The sequence below is a fragment of the Triplophysa rosa genome, unplaced genomic scaffold, assembly GCF_024868665.1.
Source record: "Triplophysa rosa unplaced genomic scaffold, Trosa_1v2 scaffold50_ERROPOS2019382, whole genome shotgun sequence".
Taxonomy (NCBI): Eukaryota; Metazoa; Chordata; class Actinopteri; order Cypriniformes; family Nemacheilidae; genus Triplophysa; species Triplophysa rosa.
Genome location: NW_026634518.1, coordinates 4877 through 27304, shown reverse-complemented (window position 1 = coordinate 27304; position 22428 = coordinate 4877). Strand labels below are relative to the sequence as shown.

The window sequence follows — 22428 nt, the reverse complement described above, 5'->3', positions numbered from 1 at the left end:
CTGAAGTCATTGTATTTGGTAACAAGGATGAAACTAACAAGGTAAACACATAACTTGACTTAAGAGGTCTAAAGACACAAAGTAAGGTAAAAAATCTTGGTGTCATTTTAGAATCTGACCATTGTTTCAGCAGTCATGTCAAAGCAATAAGCAAATCAGCGCACTACCATCTCAGAAACATAGACAGAATCAGATGTTTTGTCTCAAACCAAGATTAAGAGAAACTAGTTCATGCTTTCATCACCAGCAGGGTAGATTACTGTAATGGACTCCTTACAGGTCTTCCCAAAAAGACCATCAGACAGCTGCAGCTCATACAGAACGCTGCTGCCAGGATTCTAACCAGCACCAAAAAATCTGAGCATATCACTCCAATCCTCAGGTCCTTACACTGTTACCAGTTACCTTTAGAATCAACTTCAAAGTATTATTAATTGTCTATAAATCACTCAATGGTCTAGGACCTAAATACATTTCAGATATGCTTATTGAATATAAGCCAAACAGACTTCAGTCTTAACTGACTAACAAGTCAGTTAAAGATAACAAGGGTTCACTCCAAACAGGGCGAGTCAGCGTTTAGCCATTATGCCACCCATAGCTGGAATCTGCTTCCAGAAGACATCAGATGTTCACCAACAGTAGCTACTTTTAAATCCAGAGTAAAAATACTCCTGTTTAGCTGTGCATTTACAACCTGAGTATTGTGCTGGTTTACATCAACTGCACTTCTATTTCTAATTTCTTTTGTTCTTATTCTTTATATATATACACACACATTTTAAATCAATTTTATTGCTTTTTTATTGTTTCTTAAAATCTAAAGTTGTATTTGTGATCTTAAATCATTTGCATTTTAAAGATACGTCTTATTTCTCTTTGTCAATCATTTTATGTAAAGCACTTTGAATTGCCCTTGTGTATGAAATGTGCTATATAAATAAACTTGCCTTGCCTTGCAATAGTTTTATCTGAAACAACATGTTGCCAAATTGCTAAACTGTCAAAATACAAGTTCAGAAACCACATCTTTATAACTTTACTTTATAAATTATAACTTTATAAACGGATATTTCCCTCCCACCCCCAATATTATCCCTCTAAGAGAACAACTTGGAACAAAATCAGACAAATCTGTCTCTTCTTTCTTTCCTTGCATTACCCTTACAGTAAGAACCCAGTTATTTGATAATTAATTGAAACTGAAAAATGTGCTGTTTATCTTAAAAAGAAGCAGCACATTAAAACCTTGTGTTGAAATTAACCGCGGAGTGTCAACATGACTAAATGAAGCAGAGCCATGACAGAAGCCCCCCCTTTAATGAGCACCTCCAGGACGAGACAAGACCGACTGCGACAGTGACAAAAACCAGACAAACATGGTGAACATGACAAGGGGCAGACATGACAACAAGACTACAGGATTGGGGTGGGATAACAAAAATAACAAACATGGGAGGGGGGGTGGTGCAAAACAAGAGTTCATAGGGGGCAGTCCAAACTGGTTGGGGGGAATAGTCCCAGTCCCCGGCTGCGCTCGAGGGCGCGGAGTCCTGGGGGACTTAGGACAAGTCCTGGGGGGGACAGTCTTTGACCCTGGGAGTTTCCCAGGGGCCGGCTTGGCTGCCGGACTGGGGACCGGCTGGAAGGCCGGCTGGAAGGCCATCTGGACAGGGCTTGACGCTGGCTGGAAGGCCGGCTGGACAGGGCTAGACGCCGGCTGGAAGGCCGGCTGGACAGGGCTTGACGCCGGCTGGAAGGCCGGCTGGACAGGGCTTGACGCCGGCTGGAGGGCCGGCTGGACAAGGCCTGACGCCGGCTGGAGGGCCGGCTGGACAGGGCCTGGAACCGGCTGGACAGGGCTTGACGCCGGCTGGGACGCCGGCTGGATCATTGGCTGGGACGCCGGCTGGACCACCGGCTGGATCACCGGCTGGACCACTGGCTGGGACGCCGGCTGGACCACCGGCTGAGACGCCGGCTGAACCGCCGGACTGGACGCCGGCTGCACCGGACTGGACGCCGGCTGGACCACCGGACTGGACGCCGGCTGCACCGGACTGGACGCCGGACTGGAAGCCGACTGGATTACCGGACTGGACGCCGGCTGCTGCACCGGCAGGGAGGGAAGTCCGCGCTGCCCGCCGCTGCCTCTTTCTCTTCAGCCGAGCCACCCGCCTGGAGGTCTGCTGAATGAAAGAGGCAAAGGGTGCGGCTGGCTCAGGCTGGGACTCCTCAGACGTGGAGCCCCAGGACTCACGTCTCCCCCGCTTCCCGCTGAGGCTTGCTGGCGGTGGAGAGGATGGTGTGGCAACTCCCACAACCCCGATCCGCAAGGGACCGTCCTCAGGGATAGCCGCTAGCCCCGTGAGAGGCTCTGCCATGGACACTCCCCTGGGCTCCTCACGATTCATCGCAAGTTCGACCTGGTCCGCGAAGCCCAGGTGTCTCAACCGGCACATCTCAGCTGGCTCGAAGGGTTCATCGAGGCAGCTGTTGAATATTACTTTCAACTCTGCCTCGGTGAACCCCGAGTAGCGCGTGGTGGACAGGAAGTCCATGGCGAAGTCCTTCACAGGGGTCCCCCTCTGGCGGAAGCCGAACAGGACGTGAGCCTGGCGGCTCCTGTACGCCTCGTCCGACTCCATTCCTGCTAGGTTCGGTGGTGGCTCGTGGATTCTGTCAAGATTGGTGGCGTGGAGAAGAACCCAAATGCAGGCAGGCAATGAAGGGGTTAACAAAACACTTTATTGACACAAAAACGGAAACCAAAACACCCACAATGGGGAAAAACTGATCTATAACTAAAATAAAAACTGAAACAAAACACTTCCCACGAGGGGGCAAAAACAAACTAACAAAACAGCCAGCAACACAACGTCTTAAATAAACAAGAAATGTAAAAAACTAGACAAGGTAAGACAATGGTATCCGGAAGTAAGGAAAAACACGAAGCACACGACCATGGAGCGAAACAAAAGACAAGGCACAAGGTACAGGTACACAGAACGTACATACTCAGAACAATCCACAAGCACAGGACAAAGAAACAAGAGGGTATTTAAAGGGAAGACAAACGAGGGATAATGACACAGGGCAGGTGTAGGTAATAAAACACTCACGGAAAGATAACAAGGAAACGAGAGGGGCGGCCAATGACGAGACACTGGAGAGAACGTATATTGTCAAAAGGACAATAATATGTTTCTCTCCACACATAAGCAAAGGCTTTGTCATGACTCTGCTACAGGACTAAGAAAAACATGACTAAATGAAGCAGAGCCATGACAGCGGAGAGCACCTTTTTGCACTTGCAAATTGAGCTTTAACCAATGATTGGTTCAGCACTGTCATGGTGACCGGATCGCCGACTTGTCTATTTCAGTTCTGTGTCTATGCTTTTATTTTGTAGCAACGAACATGCTTAGGGGAAATGTATCAGAGTAAAAGTTAGCAGTGTAGGAAATGTAGTGGAGTAAAAGTCTGCAGAAATATAAAGACTCAAGTACAGATACTCCCAAAAAATTCTTAAGTACTTTACTGAAGTATTTTTATTTCGTTACATTACAACACTGTTCAGAATAATATGACAGACTGTTTAATGCAGCTCACAGGGCCATGAATCCATGAATTGTGTATCTGCAAGGTATCAGTTTAATTTAGCATGTAAATTTTACCAGAGATCTCAACGTCAGACATGAAATAACTTGCATCTAACGTTAAACACGGTTTAAAAAAGCATGAGCAGTTTGTCCCTTCACGCGTCCAGTAGTTCGATTGTTTTAACTTAGTTTATTAGTTAGCAGAATGTTTTTTTTTTATTTACATGGATGGATGGATTTAACAGTGTTTGCATATTGCAGTTATTATTTACAAGAACCACTTATGGTCACAGTATGGGAAGTATTAGAAACAAACTCTATAACAACAAACTCCTGTTTTTATTCAGAGTTGTCTGCAGAACACAACACTCTTTTCATAACACGTTTTTGGCAAAAGCAAAGAAAGTGTAATAACAACAGCTACTCTACAGCATCTACCTGTCGATCGATGGAACGATCTGTCGTCTCCAGTGAGCGCACATAGTATGTGAGGAGCGAGCGATAAATGGAAAATGCGGAGTGGAATATGCAGACCTTTAGCGGTGTAATAAGAGAAAGTTTTTAGTGGGCTTGTGAATCCTCTCTACCCACTTCGGCTACCAATTTCAGTTTCGCCTACCAAAAGGCACCTCAGCCTCACAACCTGTCAAGCCACGGAACCACCCCCCTGTGAGAAATAACTGAAATACGGGAGTTTCACGGGAGAAAAACAAAACAGGAGGGAGGCGGGAGATGGGTGAGTAAAATGGGAGACTCCCGGCCAAAACGGGAGTGATGACAGGTATGCTGAAAGGAGGAAAAATGGAAGTGCAGTATGAGGTATAACGGAAAATAAATATCGGTTCTGCATATCGGATATCAAGCACATAAACATGCAAATAATAGGGATCTATATCGGTTATAACAAATCAATATCATATATATTACAATATACTATTTCAGTCGGTTGAGAAGTGTTGCCAACTTAGTAACTTTGACTATATATTTCGCAAGTATTCAGATTTCAGACCCCGCTAGCGATATATTTTCAATAAAAGCGACTAGTGACAAATCCAGCGACGTTTTCTGGTGTTATTAGAGACTTTTGGAGACTCTGATGTGAAAGCACGTATCGTTAACTTACTTTTCTAAAAGAGCAGCGGGTACTGCTGCCGTGACCATCACCCCCCTCCCAAAGCACTCACAGGCAGGCCCAGTCCTTGCGCAGCAGTCTCTCCCAGCTGCCAGTGTTGTCAACTTAACGACATTTCAGACCCCTTTAGCGATTTCTTTTCCAATAAGCGTTTGCCGACAAATCTAGTGACTTCTCAATAAAACTTAGCTTAACAACGGTATAGATTCTGCGCTACCTAAGCTGCTTCTTGAGAGCAAGGTTTTGCTTTCCCAGGGCCGCCCCTCTCTGTGTCAACTCTTTTCAGTGAGCAGCAGGGAGAAGCAACACATTCAGTTCAGACTTCACTGATGTGTGAAAGAGATGCGCACATACAAAACAGCGTATCCAAGAATTAGGGGTCAAGCCATGAAGTGGCGTATAGACACCTTTTGTATCCGTAAGTTTTCTTATTATTCCGCTTCTTCTGCCATGGAAGTATATGGCTGCACAAAGAACCGTACATGGGGAAGTTGTGAAATTTTGCACACACATAGAGGACAATCTGACAGTCTTACCACAGCAAATATCGAGTCTCTAACTCTTTAACTCTTCCATTTTTTCCATATATATTTTGAACCGTACATCCTAGAACCAAAATTTGTTTCCCTTTGAATCCTAGACTCTTACCAATTTGAAAAATCTTTGAATACTTTTTTGTATTGAAACGAAATTTGTTACATGTCATCACAGTCATGACCTGAGGTAACTGTGACGAAGGAGGTGTGACGAGAGCCGTGGGAGGAGGAAGCGAGGCCGGTGATGTGATTGATAATGAGTGTCAGCTGGGCGCGTCACTGGCCTCGTATCTCCCACGGAGGAGATCGGAAGCATAAAAGGCCGAGCGACAGGAGTAGACGGCGAGAGAGTTTTGTTTATGTTTGTGTGGCCGGCAGTCGTCCGTGAGGGGATGCCGGCCTGTTTTGCTGCTGTTTATTGTTTATTTATTTTTGATTAAAATGTTTGAATGTTCGCCGGTTCCCACCTCCTTCCTTCCCTTTTATTGAGCTTATTACATTGGTGCCGAAACCCGGGAGGAAGGAGGGACAATGCTGTCAAAGAGTCCTCGCCGCTGAGGGGGATCGCGGTGGCGAAGAGTTCGGGCAGCGCCGACGAGGGATGTCCGCGAGCGGCTGCCTGAGGCGGTGGTGCTGGAGCGTGTGCCCGGGTGGGGCGAAGACCTCGCGCCGTGTCCTGGGTCGAGGTGGGGTGGCTGCCGTCCGCGAGGGAGTGGAGAGGTCAGCCCCGCTTGCCTTGGTCCGGAGCCTGCTACCTTCCGCCGGATCGGGGAGGAGCCGGAAGCGGGGGACCGGCTGCCGTCGGTCGGAGGAGCCACCGCCGGCCGCCAGGACACGAGGACCTCGCTGCCGTGTCCCTGGATCTGAGGTGGGGTGGCTGCCTTCCGGGAGGGAGTGGAGGAGTCAGCCCCGCTTGCCATGGGCCGGAGCTTGCTGCCATCCGCCGGGTAGGGGAGGAGCAGAAAGCGGGGGACTTCCTGCCGGCTGCCCTCATCCGGAAGAGCCATCGCTGGCTGCCAGGGGGCGGAGGAGGAGCGAGGGAGCGTCCAGTACCACTGCATGGCACCGCAAGGAAGAGCCTCTCGGCTGGTTTAGGACCGAGCGACAGCGTGTCGGGGAACCGGGCAAATTTTTTTTTCCCTCTCTCCCGCCCCTGTCGCTTCCGTCTCCGTTCTCTCATCTCGTCGGTACATACCCCCAGGCGCTGGGGCCATTGGGACTGGCCCCCCGGGGGGGAGTAGGCACAGTCCTGTGGGTACCCCCTGGCCTGTGAGGGGTGATGGGGGTATGTGACGAAGGAGGCGTGACGAGAGCCGTGGGTGGAGTAAGCGAGGCCGGTGATGTGATTGATAATGAGCGTCAGCTGGGCGCCACACCGGCCTCGTATCTCTCACGGAGGAGATCGGAAGCATAAAAGGCCGAGCGACAGGAGTAGACGGCGAGAGAGGACCGGGCCCGGACATACGTTTTGTTTATGTTTGGGTGGCCGGCAGTCGTCCGTGAGGGGCTGCCGGCCTGTTTTGCTGCTGTTTATTGTTTTTATTTTTGATTAAAATGTTTGAATGTTCGCCGGTTCCCGCCGGCTCCCTCCTTGTTTAACTTTTTTAAAATGTTGGTCTAAAATCGTGAGGGGGTCTAATTTGATTCCTTGAGTCATGTCGAGTCAAAGGATAGCCAATATTCTTCGGTCTGCCAATGTGGGTGTCACCCATTTGGAATTTTGTTTGTAAAATGCAACGCAATGGCAAATTGCTACAAAACTTGGTGTGGTTCATCAAGGTTAAGTTCTGAGAGGACCTGTAAAGTTATAGGCCAGGATCCCCTAGTGGTCAACTCAACTTTATTTATAGAGCGCTTTTTACAATTTTCATTGTTACAAAGCAGTACATGAAACATTTTGACTATAAGCAAAACATTTAAAGTTATACAAGTAAAAACAAAAAAAAGTGAAAACACAGAAGACACACACACACACACACACACACACACAGGTTCAAACACACCCACATACAAAACATGGACACACAACTCCACACACACAAAATACACACGTACTAACACAGACACACACACAGATGTGGACGCGCACACACACTTGCCCACACACAGACACACACACACGCGCGCACGCACACACACACACACACACACACACACACACACACACACACACACACCAACCGGTTATCACAGAGAAGCACACATTTAAGATAAAGGAGAGAGAAACACAGGTCAAATATTAAACAGACTAAAAATTCCTTTATGTAATAATAAATAAGTTAATTAAAACCTGGTTAGAACTCTGGCAGCTGCATTCTGAACCTACTGTAGTTTGTTTATTGATGATGCAGGACAACCACTAAGTAGTGCATTACAGTAGTCAAGTCTTGAGGTCACAAATGCATGAATAAGCGTTTCTGCGTCAGCAACACATAAAATATTCCATAATTTGGCAACATTCTAAGGTGGAAGAAGGCTGTTTTTGTGACATTTGAGATGTGATTTTTAAATGACAGGTTGCTGTCTAATATAACGCCTAGGTCTTTAACTGTATTTGTTGGAGTAACAGTGCAGCCTTCAACTTGCAAGTCAAGTCAAAGTCAAGTCAAAGTTTATTTATAGAGCACTTTCAACACCACTATAATGGACCAAAGTGCTGTACAGCAATAGAAAAATGTAAATCAACAATGTAAATGACAACAATGTAAAACAATGTAAATCAACAACATCCTATAACGCTAAAAACATCAATAAAACCAATACTAAAAGGTTTGGACCCAGTCAAACACCAAAAGCCTTCGAAAATAGGTAGGTCTTTAAATTCTTTTTAAAAGTGTCCAGACTTGGGGATCCCTTCAGTGATATGGGTAGCGCATTCCATAGAGCAGGGGCTTTCACAGAGAAAGCAATAACTTGCAGGTTATAATTCGAAATATTCTGCTCACGTGTCTTTGGTCCGATAAGTAATATTTCTGTTTTATTAGAATTTAATAGAAGGAAATTACAAGTCATCCAATGTTTTATATCTTCGATGCACTCTGCCAATTTGGATAGTTGGAAGGAATCATCTGGTCTTGATGAGATATATAGCTGAGCATCATCTGCATAACAGTGGAAGCTAATTCCATGTTTTCTAATAATGTTTCCAAGGGGCAGCATGTATATGGAGAATAGCAAGGGTCCTAAAACCGATCCCTGAGGCAATCCATAATTTACTTGCGTTAGATTTGATGATTCCCCATTTAAATGGACAAATTGATGTCTGTCTGACAAGTAAGATCTGAACCATTGTAGTGCCTGTCCCTGAATACCGGTATAATTGTGTAAGCGATCTGGAAGTATTTTATGGTCTACAGTATTGAACGCAGCACTAAGGTCAAGCAGGACTAGGAGTGAGATGTTACCTTTATCTGATGCTATAAGCAGGTCGTTTGTAATTTTAACGAGCGCAGTTTCAGTACTATGATGCGGTCTAAAGCCTGACTGAAATTTAATAAAGCGACACGGAGTTAGCTTTCACTGTTATGCTGATGATACTCAACTTTATATTTCCTCGAAGCCTCATGAAACACCGCAGTTCCATCGAATAATGGAATGCATAGTCGATATAAAAAACTGGATGAGTAACAACTTTTTATTACTGAACTCGGACAAAACTGAAGTGTTACTTATTGGACCGAAAACCGCCATACGTAACAACCAAGAATACTGCTTAACTATTGACGGATTTTCCATAAAACCCTCATCGTCAGCTAAGAATCTTCGCGTTCTATTCGATAGTAATCTGTCATTTGAGAGCTATGTCGCCAACACCTGTAAAATTGCGTTTTTCCATCTTAAGAATATATCTAAACTACGTCATATGCTGTCACTGTCAGATGCAAAGAAGTTAATTCATGCATTCATGACATCAAGACAAGATTACTGTAATGCACTGTTAGGTGGTTGCCCTGCAGGCTTATTACAAAAACTCCAACTTGTCCAAAACGCGGCAGCTCGAGTTCTTACACGTACAAAAAAAAAGGATGAACATATTAGCCCGGTTCCGTCAACCTTGCACTGGTTACCTATAAAGCATCGCATTAACTTTAAAATCTTGCGACATGGTTTTGCTCTTCAGTACTTGAGTGAACTCCTCTTGTATTAAAGTCCTTCACGTGCATTATGCTCTCAGGCGTCCTGTCAGTTGGTAATACCTAGAATTTCAAAATCAAGTGCAGGTGGTAGATCATTTTATATTTACATTTAAATATAGACTAGTCGTGGCCTAACGGTTAGAGAGTCGGACTCGTGACCAGAATGCTGGTTCGATTCCCAGGGCCGGCGGGCACTGGCGGGTAACGACTGAGGTGCCCTTGAGCAAGGCACCTTACCCCTACTTGCTCCCCGGGCGCTGCAGTGATAGCTGCCCACTGCTCCGGGTGTACGTGTGTTCACGACTTGCTGTGCGTGTGTTCACTACTCTCTGGATTAAAAGGATCTGGTTAAAAGCAGAGGTCACATTTCGGGTATGGGTCACCATATCTGACTAATAGGTCACTTTCACTTTTTAATCTTGCATACACTACACTTCCATAATATAAATCCTCTGAGGGTTTAGGCTGCAGTAGTTAGTACTCTAATCTCAGCCAGTCTTGTCTCATTGTTCCAAGGTTACCACAGCGAGCAGGATGCAGTTCATGCCCAGACCTGATGGTAGAGCAGAGAATGGGAAGCGGCGACCTGACAAGAGCTGAGATGATAGAGCTGGATAAAGAAGGACATGGCGATTTGACACGTCTTCACTACAAAATTTAAAATGCTATTAGATTATTAATGATAATCTTAAATCTATAATTTACCTTATTAGTAAGTTTATTTATTTTTATTTAGCCTTGTTGTGAAAGCACTGTCGAGCTTGTGCAGAGGCAGCAGCTTTTGCCAGAGGGGAACTGGAATCCCCTGGTTGGACCTGGGTTCTCCTGAGGTTTTATTTCTCGATTGGAGTTTTGGGTTCCTCGCCACCATTTGCATACTGTTTTGCACTATTTGCCTTGCCAGGGGGGCTGCTTTAAAATGTGAATTTTAAAGTTTTACTTAATTAATATTGCATATAGGAATTTATAGTCTGTTTAATATTTGACCTGTGTTTCTCTCTCGTTTATCTTTAATGTGTGCTTACACTGTATGTGTGCGTGTATGTGTGTGTGCGTGCTTGTCTGTGTGTGTGTGTGTGCGTGTATGTGTGTGTGCGTGCTTGTATGTGTGTGTGCGTGCTTGTATGTGTGTGTGTGTGTGTGTGTGTGTGTGCGTGCGCGTCCGTGTGTGTGTCTATGTCTATGTGTGTTAGTACGTGTGCATATTGTGTGTGTGGAGTGTTTTGTATGCGGGTATGTCTGTCTTCTGTGTTTTCACCTTTTTCTTGTTTTTACAGGTATAACTTTAATTGTTTTGCTTATAGTCAATATGTCTCATGTACAGCTGCTTTTTAACAATGAAAATTGTAAAAAGCACTATATAAATAAAGTTGAGTTAAAGATCTGAGTGAAGCTGGGCGACAGCTGCTCTGCACAGACTTTCAGGCAGGAGGGTGAGACATTGTCTGGGCCTGGTGCTTTTCTGAACTTTTGTTTGCGAAAAAGCTGACACACATCCTCTTCGCAGATCCTAAGTGCAAGTTGAGTATCAAGAGGTGTTAATGGTATAGCAGAGATAGGGTCAGGGCGGGTGTGGAGGGTGAGACTCTTGTCGCTTTTCAAAACGACAATAGAAGTTGTTTAAAACAAATGGAGACATACACACACGATTACACGCTTGTTATATGTTATGCTTGTCAGTTTCATTCGCCAAAGAATCATTTTGAGCGCCATAGTAGATGTACATACAGTATATGCCTCATTCGTGTTGCAGAAGCAGTCTATGCGCCATCCTTACATATCTATGGCTCAATCTATGGCTCAAATCTGTTAACGCCATTGGTTACAGGGTTATGACGTTGTAAACAGACGCTATTTAAAACTTTGGTAAAGTGCAGTTTTAAGCAGAAAATACTCTGCAATGGTTTGACATAATTAATTTGCATATGGTTCATATTAGCATATTAAAAACACCACATAGACATATAAACAACAACACTTTTGACCAGTGCTTGAAGTGGGGAAAAAAGGTTCCGGTACTCTTATGTGCACGTTGAAACATGCAAATTTCCAGATTTTACCACGTTTTTACCTTACAGAGAATCTTTGAAAAAAAACTTGTCCATGATACACAATGATTCGCACTCACAAAAGTTTAAATATATTAAATACTTTTATTCTATGATGGGAGGCAGGTTAACACAAACGTTTCGGCTAATGCCTTCTTCAGTGTGTTTAGCCATTTGGTTGCCACATCCACATTTTAAATTATTATGTCATAGCCACTCCATGGAAAGCACTACCAAAGTCACTCCATGGAAAGCCTGCTACCTTAAGATAAAAACTCGTAACGGCCAATGCTATCGCCGTGCGGAACACAGGCAAGGAGACCACAGTAGACACCGGATATGATTGGCTGAGGTGCCTCTCGTGCAGAGGTGGGTAGTAACGCGCTACATTTACTTCGTTACATTTACTTGAGTAACATTTTGGAAAATATGTACTTTTTAAGTAAAATTAAAAGTGTGTACTTTTACTCTTACTTGAGTAAATTTCTAATAGAAAATCTGTACTTTTACTTCGTTACATAACTTACATTGCGTGACGTTCCTTCGTTCCTTCATTTTAAAATATGCTTTTTAAAACGCGTTGTTTATTTCAAGGTTGTCGTCTCTTTTTACGGGCATTCCCGAGTGATCGATTCTTTTGAGTCGATTCTTTTGAAAGCATTAATTGAACAATGGGAAAAACCATTTGAATGGGCTAATGAATCAGTTCAAATGATTAGTTCAGTTCGCAGCACGATCTGAATCATCTGGAGCAGGATTACTCACTCCTCGTAGCGCGAAACTTAAGAACACGCAGAACACAAAGAGCGTTGGATGAAGTGGATATGAATCTATATCTATAAAATCAAAACTGCAAATGTGTCATATTGTTTGCCAGCAATGATAAATGCCCGCCATATGCGCGCTCCCGCGCGACCTGTTCGTCAGACAGATTTCCTGCAGAAATATACATTTGACGAACAGAAGGAAGAAAACTTGTTGATGGGCGTGTGGTTCACTGTTTACTGTTTGTTTACAAGTAAGAGCGTTTCACAACACACACGTGACACAACACAAGAAAACATGAGCTTTGTTCAAAAATGTGTATTTCATTTAAGAGAGCACTGCAGATGTTCTAGATCATCTTAGGAAATGCTCTGAGTTTAGTTCATGCTTTAGTTTGACATGGTCTAGTATTCTAAATAAGTTGTGTAAACTACATTGACATCAGGACTAGATGAAATTTACAGAAATGCTTGTCTCTTCTGTGTTTGTATATTCTTTAGTCTCTCTAGTATACTGCAAAGATATCTGCTTATGATAATTAAAAATATTGATTAAAATGTAATATTAAAATATTGGCGTTAATATTAATTTAATGTAGAAGGCCTATATAATCAGATACAAAGTAACTAGCTACTTGAGTAGTTTTTCATTGCATACTTTTTTACTTTTACTCAAGTAATTTTTAAAATAGTGACTTTTACTTTTACTTGAGTAACAATTTCTCTAGTTACTTGTACTTTTACTTGAGTAAAGATTTTGGCTACTCTACCCACCTCTGCTCTCGTGATCGATGTTAGCCTTTATGCTCCAATTCTATTAGCAGCATATTATGTTTTGTCAGACTAGTTTTTGCTGCTCTAACGCTGTTATATTTGTTAAATGACGAAGAAATCATCATAGAAATATGGAGAAGCACTAGTTAAGATATACAAGTTATAAGAACTAAGGAGAGACTTTTTACATTATGGAGTATGCATGTTTAGAAGTACTAGTTAACATATGAAAAAATGTTTTAAGTTAAAATGTCACAGAGTTTAATTATTGTTATTATTTATGACAGGCTTTAGAATGGAATAAGAAGAAAGAATGTATTAAAACAATTAAAGACAAGATAGAGTAGAGTATGCACTTCCCAATAAAGTCTTGAGAAGGCTAAGAGGTTATTTTGTGTTTTTGAGGGGTGGGGGGTAGTAATGTAACAAGTAGTGTAACTAATTACTTTTGAAATAAATGTTTACATTTCTAAACAAATTAACTTTATGATCTACGCAGAGTACAAATTTACCATGTCCCTAGTTTTCTCGATAGTTCAACTTTAAAATTAATCGTTGTCTTAAATCATAGAACAAAACACCCATGGTAATATAATTTAATTTACATACTGTAACATAAAAATGTAGTTTTCACTTGGAAAATTTATTTTTATGTCATAATTTCAGACATTTTCAGAGACAAAAGATGTTCTTTAATAAATCTGGTAAAACAGTTACAGCAGTAAAACATGTATGTGATAAACAAATAACCCTGCCTTGCATTATAAATAGTATGAAATATCAGTATATAGTAATGTAGTAAAGACACTGTTCTGTTTTTTCCTAGTATTTTAAAGTGAACGAACTGTGTTCTGATAATGTGCATTTCATCTACGTTAAATGATATCTCATTAGTGAAGTGTACACAATTACAAAGCAAATTATTACGTCTAAATCAGAGGTCGGCAACCCGTGGCTCTCGAGCCGCATGTTGTTCTCTGCCCCCCTGCTGCGGTTCCCTGCAGTCTTTATAAGGCCCTGTTTATGCCTGGTATTAAGATGCACCCTTGCTGGGTAAATGTATTTTGCCACCTAGTGGTGCAACTGGGTAACTACTACCATACATGCATAACCTGTGTTATAGTAATTTAAAGGTTACACATATTTTGCGGCTCCAGACAAATTTTATTTGGTGGGAGAGGGCCCAAAAATAGCTCTTTTGGTCGCAAAGGTTTCCGACCCCTGGTCTAAATGAACGTTTGACTACCGCTAGATGTCCTCATGTCACAATATATACATTACACTATGTTAACATCTGCTTCTAGGTGAGTGGACGCACGTGATGCGTGCGTCCACTGGTAAGGTAATCTTAATATTCTCTTGTGGTGTGTGATGCGCCAAGAGTTTTAAATCTTTTAGTATGAGCATGTTTAAGATTTTAAATAAGAGAATCTGTGAAGATTCTCCTTATGTGTGTGCTGCTACCAGATTTCTTAATCGGTCAGGATTGAAAAAATCCTGTAGTCTTGAGGCCAGCTTAAAGGAACCATTTGCTAAACAACTAATTTAATAATGTTAAAAACATTATTTTTGTCATTTCAATTACTGTGATAATAGTTCTGCAGTCTATTGACACCTGTTAATTAAATCCACACATTCATATCTTATGCCTTATATGCTTATCTGTTATGTTTTAGGCACATCAAGTCAAATACACGTTAAGTCTTACATTATGTGACAAACCATTTAAGTTTTCATTCAAAACAGCAGAATTAGCCAAAGATAAGTAGTTTGCGTCTCTAATATCTTTTTTAATCATTTTTATTTTAAACTGTTGGCTTAGTTATGTTTGCCTTCGCACATCTCACTACACTTCATTAAAACTGCGCTTGGTTTCTGTTAGCGCCCGCCTGTAAAGTTCTGTCTCCTTCAATTTGATTGGCTGAACGTTATGTCTTCTTCAGTTTGATGAAAATGGTGCTTGGCCTCTGTAATTTGATTGGCTGGAATTCCGTAAATTTGATTGGTCAACCTTTTGAAAATGGGTAGGTCCACACTAATATCAAACTGTCTCGTTTCGGAAGGCTGTGTCCTCTTGACTTCTGGAGGTCACATCCTCTGAAGGATGCAGTATATGGAGGGTCCTCAATTTAAGAGTTAAACTAGCCCTGCGTTCTAATTTGCCTATTTATACTATCCCTAATAGTAGGAACTGTTTTTGTGTTGGTATAGTAGGTACTTTTGAGTGCATGGCAAAAGAGATTGCACGCACTGGGACATACTAACAGGAAGTGTAAGTGGCTGTTGTTGGCCACATTGTGGCCAATAACGTCTTGGTTGCGTATGTAACCTCTGTTCCCTGATGGAGAGAACGAGATGTTGTGTCGAACCAACATATGGGATTTGACTTGAGAACCTATCATCTTCTGACTAATTTTGAAAAGGCCAATGAAATTGGCGAATGAAATTTGCATGCCGGACTCCACCCCGGATATCCGGGTATAAAGGGGAGACGGCGTGCTGCATTCATTCACCTTTTGTGCTGAGGAGCCTGAGTGCCACCCCGGGTGGAGTGTGCCCTCACTGCCAGTGGGCACATACTGTAGCGATGGTGTCCGCGATCCAGTGCGCCAATCTCTGTTTGGAGATAGCTCTTCACTGTTGCTGACCTCCAAAACAGACAAAGGGCTGCTCAGAGCTCCTAAAGCTCTGCGTGCGGTCCAAGTAGAGGCGCAGCGCGTGTACTGGACACAACACGGGTGAGGTTGAGTCTTCCTCCCCAGTGGGGAGCGCCTGCAAGTTCACCACCTGGGTCCCGAAAGGGAGTGGTGTGAACTTTGGGCACGTAGCCGGGCTGGGATCTCAGGATAACGTGAGAGTCTCCAGGCCCGAACTCTAGTCAATCAGTGGACATGGAGAATGCTTGTAGATCCTCTACCCTCTTGATGGAGGCGAGCGCCACAAGGGGAGCCGTCTTCATCGTAAGAGAAAGAGCGGCATCTCCTAGGGGCTCGAAGGGGGGCCTCTGGAGGCCCGCCAGGACCGTCCGAGGTCCCAAGAGGGTACTTAGAGTAGACGAGGCAGATTCCGCCTTCCCGCGCTCCTTAGGAACCTAATGATCAGGTCGTGCTGTCCCAGAGACTTTCCAGCGATTGGTTCGTGATGAGCGACAATGGCGGCTGCATACACTTCAGTGTGGAAGGGGAGAGATTACTCTCGAGTCTCTCTTGTAGGAAGGACAACCCATTCCCGATCGAGCAGCTCCGGGGGTCTTCTCCTCGAGAAGCGCACCAGGACGAGAAGAGGCGCCACTTAAGGTGTACAGCTGCCTAGTGGCAGGGGCCCTAGCCTGAGTGATGATCTCAACCACCACCGGGAGTTAGGCCACTCAGGGTCTCCTCGTTCCTTCCGGGAGCCAGACATGGAAGTTCCAGAGGTCTTGCTCGGATGCCACAACGTGCATTCGCCAGAAAGGTGGCGACCTCGGCCCGAAGCACGGGAGCATCCTTGCCTCTGACTGAGAGGCAGATATTGGATGCCCCGAAACTTGGGCAGACGTCTGGCGAATTGGATCCTGTAGCCAAGACGGCTCGTATTCCCTAGCCGGTTTGGGAAGCTCTAGTCAGGCTTCCAGGGACCGAGACAGGGGGACTAGGGGTTCGATCTGCTTCATCATGATCACGATGGCTGGCAGTGTGGATCCCTTGCCGTGGAGAGGCCCCCGGGGAGGAGATCGGCTCTGCTGACTTACCTGCCCGCCGATAATGCAGCATAATGGAGTGTATGCCCGATATTGCGTCTAGCCGTGACGCAATGTCGAGTTGCCGAACACCGTCCTCTGGAGGGTGAGAGTGGCTGAGGAAAAACCCAGAGGGAGAGAGAGGAAACTCAGAATATGGGCGCAAGGCCCCCGAAGGGGCCCAGCAGGTGCTGGGACGGGGCAGGAACCATCCCAGACCGACCGACCAGCAATGGAATGGCTGGGGTCGGGCCTCATGTGGTCTCGATCTCCCTGGGCTTGTCCTGTCAGGGCCGCTCTGCGGTGGCTGGTGACGGGACGGTGGTCTCCTCCTCTACGTCTTCTCCCGGGGGCTGCCTGGGTAGGGGGCGCCGGAGCCGGGTCCAGCGTCGAGAGCTGCTGGGGAGCAGACGCCGCACGGGACCTCGACGGCCGAAGGGCAACCGGGTCGCGGCAGGCAATCCCCGGGGGGTAGGTCTGCTTCTTCACTGCTGAGAACTCTCGACAGTATCACCAAACAGCCCCCCCTTGTGAGTTGGCATGTCAAGAAAGCGAACTTCCTCAGCATCACACATCTGCACAAGGTTGAGCCAGAGGTGTCTCTCCTGGGCCACTAGTGTGTACATCGTCCGACCCAGGGCCCGCGCTGTCACCTTGGTCGCCCGTAGGGTGAGGTCAGTGGCGGCACAGAGTTCCTGCACAAGCCCTCGGGTCGGTCTTACCCTCGAGGAGCTCTTTAATGCCTCGGCCTGCAGGATGGCCATGACGTACAGAGCGGAGGCAGCTTGGCCCTTGGCAGTGTAAGCCCTCGACACCAGAGATGCAGAAAGCTTACCTGCCTCAGGCGAGAGGCAGAGTTGACCTCCCCAGGTGGCCGCCGTCTACGGGCATAAGGCACCGCGACTGCACGCTCCACCTGGGGCACGTTGACGTAGCCCCTAGCTGCCCCCCTCGAGGGAAGTAAGGACGACGAAGCTAATTTGATGGGAACACGCCGAGAAGGGGGCGTTCCAGGTCTTACTAAGCTTCCTCATGAACATCCGGAAAAAAATGGTACTGGGGCCGAGTGCAACTTGGAGTTGCGCTCAGACCCGAGGCACCAAATATCCACCCGCGAGCGCTGGGGAAGGCGGTGCGGTGCACTGCCGCCCAATGCCCGCGGCGGCCCGGGAAAGCATGGCTGAGATCTCGACGGCTGCCTCTTCCTGGGCTCGACCTCCCAAGGGAGGGAGCTCCAGGAATCGATGGGGTCGGACGTCAGTGGGTCGCCCTCCGATGCTGCCTTCGACTTCTCATATTCATCACGCACCGTTTCCAAATACGTGGCTGAGGAACAAGACGAAACCGTCTCTTGGGAAATGGTCAGATGAGCGAGATGGAGCGCGAGCGGTCCGCGAGCCTGTGGCTGATGGATTAGCGCTCACGATAATCCCCATATCACCCTCGCTGCTCGCCATGGCGGACGGCAGCACTGCAAAGCCACTGCTATCACGGCACGGGAAGCAGACGAGGTGGTGGCTGGGACAATAAGAACACAGCCACCCGTGACCGCAACATCTGGATCGTCATCCACCCGCATTGCGGGCAGGACATATCCACGAACATTGCCTCAGCGTGCCGAAGCACTTGAGCTTCTCCATCTCCCTCCTCTATGAGAGTGTGGCACCCATGAGAACAGCGGGACATGCCACGCTGGAGAAATTTGCTCTTTTAGAAATAAACACCTCTGGAACTGCCGAGATGCCCAGGGGAAGTCACTGCCGATGGACAATCCGCTGCACCACGTCGTAAGAATCTAGCAGTTTGAGTGAGTCTTGTCATCAGATGCGAATGCTCCGAAGAACAAAAGGTGAATGAATGCAGCACGCCGTCTCCCCTTTATACCCAGATATCCGGGGCGGAGTCCGACATGCAAATTTCATTCGCCAATTTCATTGGCCTTTTCAAAATTAGTCAGAAGATGATAGGTTCTCAAGTCAAACCCCATCTGTCGGTTCGACACAACGTCGAGAGACCGAAAGAAAGGGAACTGTCACACAGCTCTTCTTTTCATTATGGTATTTATTCATTCATTATTTCTTATGTAATGTTTACTGTATACTTACATTTGTTAATTTAGTGATGCATCAGTTATATAATTTATTAATGCAGTGGAGCGCCACTAAACTCCGCCTACTCGAGGTGAGTTGTGGGAAATATCAGCCATTAGAGTGTGCATCGTTCTGCACTTCGAATTTCTACCGGAAGTAGTAGACCATCCGGGAATCTTTGGAATACTATTTTCAACATACTACGATTTGGGACATACCAATTCTACTTTCGACTACTATTAGGACGGCTAGTATGCTAATTGGAACGCAGGGTAGACGTCCTTCGTACAACATACTGGCAGAAAAGGAAACAGGAACTACCACGTTGCTAAGACAACACATTGCACTCTCACACCGGTCATATCAAATTAAAATGATTTCTACTTAATTTTAAGAGGTGAAAGTTGATTACTTTCTACCCTAAACAATGCCAGAAGAGTTAAACAGATTTACCATTTCTTGCCTTACTGTTTTAAACGTTTAAAAAACACTAAAACACTAAACAAAGAACCTTTTGTTAAACAATCTTTGAATGTTAAAGGGTTTTTATGGAACCATTTAGACAAAAAGGTTCTATGGCATTGTGAAGCTTTTTAATTATTAAGAGGGTATGTAAATTTGTTATATTTATTTGTTTAGGTAACCAAAGTTTATATTGAAAACATTTAGTTCTTCCATTTAAAAACGGAAAAGATTAAATTTTATAGTTTTTTTAATAGTTTGCATTTAATAGTGTTTTCCCATGCTGTCCACCACCCAACAAATCAGAGACCTTTTATGTCATGTCATTGGTTCCGTCTCTGATACGTTAATCTTAATTTTCAACAGTAATTAATATTCACAGTATTCTGCAATTTAATATCTTCAGCACAATCATCTCAGTAATATCCCATTTTTAGTATATCGCCCAACACTACTTTCTCGCTCAAAAAAAGTTGTGGGTCATCTCACATATTCCTGTCCTGGCTCTAGGACCGGCTGTGTCTAGGTCTCTATCCTATCTGAGTGGGCAGTTCTCCAGAGTGCTGTCCAACACAGTTCTGCACCCACTGGTGAGGAGGTGCTCTACTGTCTCACATGCCCAGCAAGGCTGCTGGTCTCTATCCAGCTTCAATTCATATTGCGCTCTCATAAATGCAAATGTGCAACCAAAAAGAACTCCCATGCTACATGTTGTGCATGTCTACAGTACATCGTAATTTAACATTAATCTATACACAATGGCAATCTACTATATTAGAAGTGATCAGTGAGTAACCTTTTCTCTCCAGTGTCAATAGTGATGGGTGTGCCCAGTGTAAAGAGGGAGGTGCATTCCTACCTGGCGGATACACTGAATTCGCTGATGTCAGAGTTAAGTCCAACTGAGAAAGAGGACTCAGTCATCATTGTCTTCATTGCAGAGGTAAGAACCCTCTAAGTATTCTTAAAGATACACAGTATGAATTCATTTGTATTTGACCCCAGGGAACACACATACTAATAAAAAATGTTTATCTGCTCTGAAAGTTTATTTCAATAAAAGTGTGAGCCAAATGCATGAATGTATTTACATAATAAACGTATTATTACATATATTTTGAGACATATCATCTACTCATTTTATTTATTTATTGTTAACTTAGTTGTGTGTATGATAAAGTTGTACCCTTGTTATACTGTTGTCAAGAAGAGCTCTACAACCACACAAAGTATTTTTTGTGCCACATGGATACTGATCTGATTAGCAAAAAAAAAGAATTATCATCTTTATTTTTAAAAAATACATTGCATCCCTAATTGCTTCAGTGTTTGTTGTATGATTTTTGTTTGTAATTTGTAATTTAGAGTAGTTCACTATTGTTATAAAGGGTAACTTCCTTGTAGTTTTATTTCTTGAAAATATGATTAGCTTCTTGTTACATGAGCTACAGTTTGAATTTAGCACACTGATAAAGACTGCCAATTTAGCTGAAAATAACGCGTCAGTGCCCTGCTGTTCAGCCATTAGCTTCTGTACACATCAGTTAACACATAAACAGGATAAATGTGTGTCCAGTGAGAATAATAAAATAGCAAAATAGTTCATGTAGATTAGGGCTGGGCTATCTTCCCAAAAAAGCATATCACGATCTACGTAACAAAGAATCTCGATCCATGATCTGTATTGAAAATATTAACTTTTTTGCATATAGCACTGGTGCTACAGAGGTTTAAAGTTTTGTAGCACAGGCCAAACAGTTGTACAGGTAGCACAAGTATAAAACGTATGTTATCATCTTTAAAAAACACAAATCACATACAGTAAATAGACTGGTTAACGACAAAGGACATTAATGTTATATACAAATGGATCAATTAGGGCCATATAATTTTTAGTTTACCCATTTTTTTATTGTTCTGTGTTGTCCAATTTTTTACTATAGAATAGAAATATATTTGTCCACATAAAAATACTGTAGTATACTATAGTATTTACTAGGCCTATAGTAAACTGCAGTAAAATTCCTAGATAATATAGTGTTTTTGAATCTTACTATAGTAAATATTAAAGGTCTAATCAGGCGAGCACTTTCAACAAGATGGTATGATTTATTAGGGTCTTCATGAAATGTCTGGAACATATTTTGCTTAAAAACACTTAATGGCTGTGTAAACAAAACCCTTCTTGCCTCGTCAAAAACAGCTATGCTCACAGCGCCGTTTTGGCGCATGTCTCTTTAAATGATAATGAGTTACAGCGAACCCCACCCCCCTTCTGTCCAGTGTGTCAACACAACACACGTGCAGTGGCAATGGTTTAGCTAAATTATATTTCCTGAATTCCTCTGCAGTTAGTTTCATCTTAAACGTCTCAAATCATTCGCCCGGAGACAAAAAAATAAGTCACCGCAAACAGCTAATGCGCTTACGTTGTGCATGTATGCTTACCTAAAATCCACGGAATCCACTGCAGATCTCAGCGGAATTGCATGGATTTTAGTGCTTGTCATTGACAAGTTATAACATTACACACACAACGTGAGAGCTAGTTTGCTGTGACAGATTTTGAGAGGGGGTTCAATCTTCAGCTGGCTGGCAGGAGCTGCCACTGGCAGGTCACGTGACCCGGCACTCCCGACACTGGCAGGTCACGTGACCCGGCACTCCCGACACTGGCAGGTCACGTGACCCGGCACTCCCGACACTGGCAGGTCACGTGACCAGCCACTTAACAGCTAAACGGAGCCAAAAGATGCGCAGACTTTCACGCGTTCTCACAGCTCTTATAAATACAAATTAAATATTTTTTTATTCTGCATTTGTTCGTATGGATGTCTTCTTGTGCATGCACAACATTTTGTGTGGAGTTTTTGCATTTTAAAGCGCTAAAAGTATGGTGAGAACAACTGGCAGGTGGCATATAACCGCTAGCTAGGAAGAAGCTTTACGTCATCGTTGATTGTGACACGCCATTGGCTGTCATACTCCAATTACATCGTGCGTGTATATTTTTGAAAAATAGCCTTCCAGAAGACGATTGTCAGCTAAAAAAGGCTGGGAAAACAATTAACGATTATGAATTAAATTTGATCATAACCGCTAATCTGTTATGCTGAATCGTGCTGATAGAATGCGTGTAGTGACGTTGCCACTCAGGATTACTCGG

At 44.2% G+C, this 22428-nt stretch overlaps 1 protein-coding gene across 1 annotated transcript in view; it reads left to right on the top strand.

The window, feature by feature from the left end:
- LOC130550975 (alpha-1,3-mannosyl-glycoprotein 4-beta-N-acetylglucosaminyltransferase B-like) overlaps nucleotides 1-20390 on the top strand; it is a 95639-nt gene extending 75249 nt beyond the window's left edge. Inside the window, exon 5 of the mRNA XM_057328511.1 lies at nucleotides 20072-20390. Within this exon, the coding sequence (XP_057184494.1) occupies nucleotides 20072-20220 (149 nt within the window). The 3' untranslated portion in view covers nucleotides 20221-20390. The remainder of the gene's footprint in view (nucleotides 1-20071) is intronic.
- The last annotated feature ends 2038 nt before the right edge of the window (nucleotides 20391-22428 follow it).